Source organism: Poecilia reticulata, linkage group LG3, assembly GCF_000633615.1.
Source record: "Poecilia reticulata strain Guanapo linkage group LG3, Guppy_female_1.0+MT, whole genome shotgun sequence".
Taxonomy (NCBI): domain Eukaryota; kingdom Metazoa; phylum Chordata; class Actinopteri; order Cyprinodontiformes; family Poeciliidae; genus Poecilia; species Poecilia reticulata.
The window spans coordinates 26895103-26904543 of record NC_024333.1 but is presented as its reverse complement, the minus strand read 5'-3'; the positions used below and the strand labels follow the sequence as shown (position 1 = coordinate 26904543).

Sequence of the window (9441 nt, the reverse complement as noted above, 5' to 3'; positions counted from 1 at the left end):
TTACAGCTTGTGGAAAGCATGTCAATTAGTTTAAAAGCAATGCAACTACATTTTAAGGTTCTTCTGACTTTGAAGAAAGTTAAAAGTGAGAAAATGATCTCATTCTGGCCTTTAGGTCAGCAAAACTAACCTAAATAGGAAAGATTTATTCTGATTTATTAAGAGTCGTCTTTTTTTTTTTTACACAGTCCATGTATACATCTGGTTTCAACTGCATATTTCAGTAGGCTACTCATAWTTAAGCTTTAATTCAGTTTGTACCAAACAGGATTATAAAAACAAAGAAATGGCCAATCAAGCAGGGACATTTGCTTTTTGCTTACATTTGTGTTTATGTGTAATAAAATGTGCTAAATCAGGGGTGCCCAAGTCTAGTTCTCTAGTCAAGCAAATCATGTTGAGAAAGAATGCATTTGCTTTTACATGGTTAAAAAAGCGACTAAATTTGGACACCCCTGTCCTATATAAACGAGACTCTAAATGTTTCAGATTCTGTAGTAAAAACGTCCAACTCGTTAAWTGCAAATATTTGCCTTGAAGCCTTGCTAAACATTTACGGTGCATCAAAGAATACTGTAGAGGCATGTTTGGAACAGATTTCTTGGAAAAATCTTTTAATGTAAAATCCAGTTTTGTTGTTCGTCTTCTCTATAAATCTGATTCATTTATGCAATTCGATTAAATGCAAAATGTTTTTTGTGAAAGTCTGTTTAAGAGTTCAAAAGGAGAACCCATTGAATTCTCACTTGCCTTTAGTATAAATTTTATATATTTTATTTCAGAAAAAAAAAATTACTCTGTGTCCACTTGTACAATGCAGTTTGATCTATCCAGGATGTTAAACTGGATAACTGAATGTTTCAAACTTGAGCCGGCACATTACCTGGAGTATCAGTTCAGCTATCAAGCTACTGGCTCTCTTCTCACTGAAACATGTCGACAGGATTTAGGTGTCAAACACGTTCCTACTGTAATCTTTCTTCTTGTATTGAAGTCCAGCACATGCCAACGTCTCTGTAAGCATCATGTTCTGCATTCAGTTCCTCTAACCAAGATTGCTTTTTCCTATTATTGACAGACTAGTGTAATCTGTGAATAAACAATATTCATACTTTAAATCTCACAGTTGATTTAAATGCAGTTTAAATTTTACAAATAAAACATTCAAGAACATGGAGAACTGAATAAAAACATTGATTACTGACTTATAATGATTCAGGTCAACCACATAAGAATATTTTTGTTTAAAATTTGTCAAGCTGCTGTACCCTTGAGGTGACACAGAATTTGGGAATAAAAATATCTTCAGCAGTCATGTTCACTGCATAACTTTATTGGTTTTATATAAACGTCAAAGATATAAACACCACAAAAAAAATCTGTTCCACAAACAAAGCAGCTGACTTGCTGCATTTTCAAACTTTTGTAACTTAAAAAAAAAAAGTGCGCAACATTTTTAGTTTAAATATCCTGAAGTACATGGTGGTCTTGTTCAAAGTAACAAATAAATAACAATAGTTACATTTCTGTAAAATTAAGGCGGCATGTGGTCAAATCTCCCTCCAAAATAAGCCTTAAATCAACAAGACGGGTTTCAAAAAATGGGGGAGTCATCTTCTTTATAGAGGATACAACATAAAAAAAAAAATTATGACGAGAACAATAAAGGAATTAATATATTAATAAGAAAGCATGTATGAGATGCATAGAAGCAGGACACGGGCAGTTACATGGGCAACTCAGTGAACAAAAGGGTAAAAAGACCCTGAGAAGTCAGACTATGAAAGTCTCAATCAAAAAAATAAAGACAAAAAAGCTAATTTTTTTAAAAAAGGTGCAACACATCTGGAATGGATTTTATAGACAAGTACAGAATATCATAGACGACTATTTGTCGTCTATGATATTGACCCATTGATGGGTCTTAAAATTGACCCATTTTAAGACCCGTCTAATTATTTTTGGCAGCATCTTTCCTCCAATACTCATCTCACTGGCCTTCGTTCTAACTGTGGAAGACGTGCATGCGTCCTGATGAATTTCCCCCCAGCAGAGCACTTCTTGTGGGATGAAAGGCGGTGACAGACAGCACCGTGCTAAGGTTCTCATCCATGAAGGAGTGTAGGAGCCGCCCGCTTTCGTGGAACACCTCCACCCGCCGGGGTCTTTTCATACTTCCTACCACAAAGCAGTCCTCCTGCTTGGGGTCCCACACTGCCGAGAGCTTCGACAACCAGCGGCCCGTCTGCATGTCATGACTGCAAATTCAAGAGGGAGARACATGCTGCGTAGTTAGATCAGGAACCAACGTGAAGCACAGGAAAAWATTTAAAACGCAAGTAAATCCTGAACACACCTGATGGATTTAATCAAGGGAGTTTCAGTAGTCAACSAGGATGTGTCGTATATCCTATAAATTTAATAAAAACAAAATAATATAAAAGACAGTTCCTGGAATATTTTAAGTATTTATACCCCTTAAATGTCTTMATTTTCCTGGCATGTTACAACCCACAACTTCAATGTATTTTATTGTTTGARAGATTTTTCTGTCAGACCAAATAAAATGTCTAATTGTTAAGTAGAAAGAAAATGATAYGCTGCCTTCAGTTTCAGTTTTTGAAGAAATAAACCACAGAAAAATCAGAGTATCTAATAGCCTTGACAAGTCCTGAATTATTAAAGTTTAACAGTGTGGTAAATGATTTCCGTATATTGTACATTTGTTCTGAGAAGACCTCAGAAATTTGACACCATTTAGCATAAAGACCAAGTGACAAACCAAACATCTCAGTGGCAAAGACTAAACTTGGGTAGGCTCCACAAAAAAATARGTTTTCACCACCTCAGAGAAAACATACACTACACATTACYTTGAAAACACCAGCTCTATGTTGAAGCACGGTGGTGGCAGAAAAGCAGTCAAAACTTAACTGCTTTTCGCAAACATTCTCCATTCAATCAGACCGAGTTTGAGCAATCAGGTTAAAAAATAAATAAAATAAGTAAAGGCTTCCCTCTCTAAATGTGGAATGCTCAACCCAAAAGACAAAGCTGTGATTGCACTGCAAACGATTAGCTTTCCAGATTGTCTACCACATTTGAAAAGCAGATATTCTTTTTCTTCCACATTACAAATGTGCTCCAAATTGTGTCGGTCCATCACATAAAACCCAATAAAATTCATTGAGGTTTGTGGTTGTAACAGAAGATGTGAAAACCCTCAGTGCTTTAACAGCTTGTTTGCTTCACCTTATGTGGTTGTCCAGACATGAGGTGAGAACTCTGTTTCCAGTGCAAGGTGAGAAATAAGCACTGGTGATGGTTAGAGTGTGCCCATTCAGGCGAGTCACTGCYTTGCTTTGGGTCTTCTTCAAGTATCTGCTGTCATAGATGCCTACTGTCCTGTAGGAAAAAAAAAAGTTTTAAAAAGAAAACAATCTGATCGTGTGAAAAAGTGGAAACTCAAAACGATGGAAGAAATCAGTGATGCAATAATTACCTGCCTTCTGCTGCGACAAAGTACTGCATCTGGAGAGGATGGACGTCTACGCAGCGAACAGCCTTGGTGTTTAGGGAGTGAAGAGACTCATGGGAGTTTCTTCAAGGACAATGAAGTTGTTATAAAGACGATTTACTGAGAAAAATTACAATTTTCAAGAGTAAAACGGTAAATAAAAAAAGAAACGAACATGAACACTTATTGTGAACAGTGAAGCCTTACCCTGGAGTCCGCCTGTCGACRATGGCAACCTCTCCAAACCAGTTCCCTACCAGAAGTGTTGAGCAGTCATGTGACATAAAGGCAAACGTTTTCAGGCCATCATCAATCTCGTACACCTGGAACAAAAAGAATTTAAAAAAAACTTTCACATAAGGTCTAAATATCTTGGCAACAGAAGGAGGGTAGAGTTACCAGAGGTGTGGATAACTTCTGAATCAACATTATATTTTGAACAAATGTGCTTGACGGCTTATAACTGTACGCACATCATCAAATACGGCCTTCTCTACATCCATGCAGCGCAAGGATCCGTCATAGCTGGCGCTCAGCAGCTGGTTAGGCTGACACCTGGAGAACGCCATGCTGCCCACCGGACGAGAGTGGGGCTCAAAGAGCAGAACACCGTCATCGCCCCATTCAGCACCCTGATGCGCAGAACAATGAATAATTACATCAAACATGATTGAAGAAAATTGTCTAAATATTGGCCTGGAAATAAAGAGAGTAGAGAATGTGGTTGGGATTATGCTGAAGACACAGTATGAGCTGGGATTGTATGTGAAGCATGAATGTGTCAAAAAGGACACGTTTATTTTGCTTGTAGAAAGAAACCCAGAAGGTTTGACCCAAGTCAGAGTTCAAAGGCAATGCTACAATAAAGAATAAACTTCTGGATTTGAAGATAAGAAATCCTTGACATTTTCCTTCTCTTGTTATTGTGGCATTTAGCAAATGGATAAAAATGTTGCAATTCTAACTAAGCCAAAAAACAAGAGAAGTTTGATCTGCTTAAACTTCAAGCACTGAGAAAAAAAATTAAATCTCTTAATTCAGTGTATGTGAACTACATGAAGAAGTTAAAATATCTTTAAAAAAAATATTGTCACGAGAATACCAAATCAAGATTTAATGACAATTACATCCCCTCTGCTATGCTTCCTGTGAAACTGAATTATAGATCATTTATAGGTCAGGAAGTTTGAAATATGCACACATATTTAATAAATTAAGCCTGAAAAATGTCTCCCAAAGCAGCAGAACAGTTTAAAAACAAAAAAAAAAAAACCTTGATCCACAGTAGGGAGTGGCTTATGATTGTTTTAAATTGTATAAAATAATAAATAAATGCATCCCTCTTAGTCTTAAAAAACAAGTAGCCAAAGGACCTCAGGTAAATCATAGGGAGCTGCAATGATCAACCACTAAGATGGGAGAATCTATAGGCAGTAAAATTTGTAAGTCTGGATTTTGTGGGAAATTGGCAAGAAAAAATTGTTGTTGAAAAAAAGCTGCAAGTCCAGCTTTTATTGCAAATTATGTCGCATAAAAATGTAAGTTCACAAAATGTTAAAGGGGTGAGAAAACCTTTGCAAATCTTTGTCTTACCAAGAAAAAAGGGCAACTTACCATATTCCACAGTCCTATTTTCCCCCACTTGTCTCCAGCAGCGAGCAACAGGCTGCTGCTGCAAGGATGGAAGGCTGCAGAGAAGATGCGATCTTTCACCACTTTCACCACGTCGTCTTCTCTCATCTTAAGGCTTTTCAGAGCAGAAATGTACCTGTGTTCAGACATTACAGCCATTTATCATTCCCTGCCAGGAGCAGAACATCTTTGTCACCTGAGAAATTGTCAAAAATGCACTAAATTAAAATAACAAAAACTAAACATAATCTCACTCTTTTAGATCAAGCTTAATCTTCTCCGTTGAGTCCTGTTTAAAAAAAAAAAAAACATTGTTTCAAACCAAAAACCAAGACAAAACTTTTCTACATACATTTCAAGCTGAAATTATTTGCTTAAGTTTTAAAAGAAAATCAAGAGAAAAGTTTTGATATTCAGAGTAAAGCATATAAAAAGGTTAATTCACTACAATAAGAAGGAAACATATGTAATTCTTGCCTCCGAGCAGAGCTGTTGAAGCTCTGATGGCAGCTTGAAACCCACTTCCTGATTTATGGGATTCATGTGAAGAGCGCCACTGGGCTTCCTTAATACCCTGGCCTTTAGTGGAATGAAAAAAAAAAAAAAACTAAATAAGTAAGTTGTGTATTGTGAATGCAATACACAACTACTGAAGGGAGAGTACACATTTATCACATGATACCAGATCAGGGTGAAGCGAATCAATAGGCTCTTTGGGAAGAGTCAACTTCTCTGCTGGTTTATTCTGAAGGCGTAGAGATTTACGAGGGGGAAGTGCTTCCTTAACAGCTGGCTGAGGCCTGCAAATAAAGACTATAAATGTTAAAATTAAACATGCAAAAAGAAATTTAAAAGAGCTAGGACTGGTAAAACATAATGCAAAAGCTAGCCAGAGAATATTTTTACAGCATTAAAAATAAATAAATAAATAGTACTTTGAAAAGCCATAAAACTTAGACAAATTGTGCCATTTAACAAAGTTTGCATTTCACCAACCATTGCTGACTAAAATAACAAAAATTTACCCAAATTTCTTTCAACCAGAATATAATTTAAAGTTGAATTCTGAAATGAGCAGTCAGAGTTTTAGCTGACCATACCTCAAACCTCGCTGCGATGGCTTTGGTCGTATGGTCCGATGCAAATCCTCTCTGGCCTTATGAAAAAAGAAAACACCAGTTGTATTTCACGTCAAAAAACAACATCTGGAACAATCTCTACAATTGTCACAGTGAAACAAATCTGAAATAAAGCTGCAGGCAAGTTGTTGACATCTTCAATAAAAGTATATGAAAAGCACCTTGATTCAGGGATCCAATATTAAAGACATGTCATACCAGAGCTACATATTTACCAGCAATAAATGCCTTTATTTCGCTATAAGAATGCCTTTGATTTTATGCATGTTAAGTACCAATACGAATTCAAAGGTAAATGACAATGCATCATGTTTAATCTGGCTTGGTTGCACTTGAGGTTTAAAATTCAAAGTTTACCTTTTTATTACTCAGTACCCTGCTTGTGAAAGTTAAGATTTTTAACAGAGGAGATAACATTTCCTCTGTCGATCTACCTGGAGTAAGTTGATGGAGGACAGAAAAGCCTGGTTCTTCCTGATGTTCTCAAGGCGCTCCAGTTCATATGCAGACAGCCCTCCATCATTCTGTTATGCAAAGACACCATATTGACATCATCCATACAGCCTCCAGACATTCACACACAGAATATACGTCAGCCATTACATCTGATACAAACGTATAAAGTTYGGGGTACTTACTGTCTGGACCAATTCATCTTCATCCTTTATCCTCTTCTTCTCTGGCATTTCTTTTTTGGTTTTTGCCTTCTATCGAGACAAAATGAAGACCTATTACCGAACAGATTTCCAACATAACTGACTAAACCATTCCCTGCCTGAACTTACTTTTTTCGCCACCCTTTCATCTGCTATGTCTGGAGAAAAGTCGAGCCGTTTAGGGGCGACAGCCCTCCGAGATGACCGTCGGACTGCTGCATTGGTATCTGGAGTCAAGTACTGTTCACCCGTAAGCAGAGAAATGTGTTACACAAAAGTTCATCACATAAAARGAGTCAAAGAAAGAGAAACAGACAGTTGCTGTACCTTCATAGCAGCTTCACGTTTTGTTTGTCTGGTAGACATGTCCGTAAGGACTCAGTAAATTGGGTGAATAAATCCCAGCTGTTAAAGCTGATTGCACAGCTGTGGACTTTAACATTCGCAGTAGACGGAGGAGCAAATTGTTTGCCGCCACACGGTGTATAAGTTTTGTAACAAATCCCTCCCATTTCTCTTGCGTAACAAAAGGAGGAAGAGGAGGAGGAGCCTGCTTCTTCTTGCTTTGCAATGGCGGTTAGCAAACAACAATTTGACGCAATACYACCACCTACCGGTTAAATTAAGAATAGGAATCAGCTCAAGCAAGCTAAAAAGAAACACTATATTCTGAAATCTAGTTAACATCGGATAACTTGAAAAGTAACCTTTTTTTTTCTTCAAAAATCTAATAACCTTTTTTTTTCTTCAAAAATCTAATAACACACATCTACAGAAACTTTCTTAAAAGGCTTTTTATTAGTTCTGTTTTTTTTTTCTTCTGGAACTTTTAGACTTTTGCATGGAATGGAAATATCCTTTATTGTCCCACGGTGGGGAAATTCCAGTGTCACAACACCAAGTTAATAAAACGTCAGTGGGAGCGTCCATATTCACAAAACAGTGAAACAAAAAGAAGAATAAGAGAATGCAGTTAGGACAAATATACAAGAAAAATAATATTGTGCAGTCATTTTTTCACATTAAGTGAAAAAAAAATCATGCTGAAAACTATCTGGTGGATCTCTTCAGTTCTGTAACAAATTTATGGATGAAGTGGAAGACATTCAATACTTTATCAAGAGCTCTTCTGTCTCCCACCACCTGCAGTAGATCAAGGCGGCATCATATGACAGAGATGGTCTTCCTGATTAGCTCATCTAACCGTTTCCTCTCACCTGTAGATAGGCTGCTACTTCAATTTACTAAATCATAAAATATGACAAATGCCACCACCGAATCAAAAAAAAAGGTATTCAGAAGCGACTCCTGCACTCCAAAACCTCTCAGCAGGTCTGCACTGATCATTACTGAGGAATCTGCTATATCTGACTTGTTATATTTTTTCCACATCTTCCTGTTTGTTTCCCCAATATATTTAATCTTCAGACTTAATACTAGGATAGACTGCAATGTTCTCCCTGGTACAATTTTGATAAAAGAAACTATAGATAATGTAGCATCTAGCTTTAGGTTTCTGACATATTCTTGTCACAAGATGGTGCTATTGTAAAGTTGAAATGTCACTGCTACAGCAAAGTACATGAGTTGGAGTTTCAGATGATAGAAGCCAGCCTACCTGCTATATTGGGAGGAAATTCATGTATACTTATGGACTGATAGAGAGAATATTCAAAGTGAACTTTAAAGGAGAAACGTCCTGCAAGAGTAGCTAGATGTGTTTTGGGGATTAGGCTGTGTACTGGGAAGACATCACATTCAGATTGATCACACAGTTASTCCAGTAGTGCATCCATCCATGAAATCATTTGGCATTAAKAAAAACATCAAAGCTGATCAGGATGAATGGCAAATAATGGAGGCACTTACTGTTAAAAAACAAACAGAGCCTGACTGAATTAACAGTATGGTAACATTACAAAAGACAAAAACAAAGGGATTTCTATTGATTCCCCTTGAAAGACATAGAGGTAAGACCTCTCACTTTGAGCAGTGAAAGACATCATTGCAAAGATGCAAAATGCAAAGAGCTTTTCAGAGTTGGACTTGGACATGGATTTTGGCAAATTCAACTGTGAAGAGATTTCTGAATTGTGCACATTTAACACTGGTCAATGCAGACTCAAAACACTGCCTTTTGGAATCTCATTAGTAAATACATTTTTCAGAAGTGCGTGGCTCAAAGACCTGAGGAACTCAAAGTAGTTGTGAACATAGGCGTAGGAAGCGGGGGGACGTCCCCCCCCCCCAAGATTGAAGAGAGTCACATTCATCCCCCTCAATAATTTCACCTCAGTTGCGAAGAATTTTAAAATCTTCCACTCGCATGCTTTTATTTTGAAGGCCCACAATAGCGCATTAGCAGAGCGTAAACTTGAGCTTGACACATAGCGTCATCCTTGTAAGCGGTCTTCAACATTTGAAYGGTTTMYGATGCTTTTTTCCTGAGCAGGAAGCAAAACTTCAGCCACGCAAACTTCTCCATGAAGAAAAACGA

At 37.3% G+C, this 9441-nt stretch overlaps 1 protein-coding gene across 1 annotated transcript; it reads right to left on the bottom strand.

Moving 5' to 3' along the window:
• Positions 1-1312: 1312 nt before the first annotated feature.
• On the bottom strand, positions 1313-7593 carry wdr76 (WD repeat domain 76). Its single transcript, XM_008405495.2, has 15 exons — positions 7272-7593; positions 7074-7184; positions 6927-6995; positions 6723-6812; positions 6250-6305; positions 5832-5949; positions 5627-5728; positions 5404-5438; positions 5132-5285; positions 3991-4149; positions 3725-3840; positions 3503-3601; positions 3253-3405; positions 2357-2410; positions 1313-2258 (listed from the first exon to the last, which is right to left on the bottom strand). The coding sequence occupies exons 1-15, from the start codon at positions 7308-7310 to the stop codon at positions 2006-2008; spliced, it is 1608 nt and encodes a 535-aa protein (XP_008403717.2). The 5' UTR covers positions 7311-7593; the 3' UTR covers positions 1313-2005.
• Between the last annotated feature and the right edge of the window lie 1848 nt (positions 7594-9441).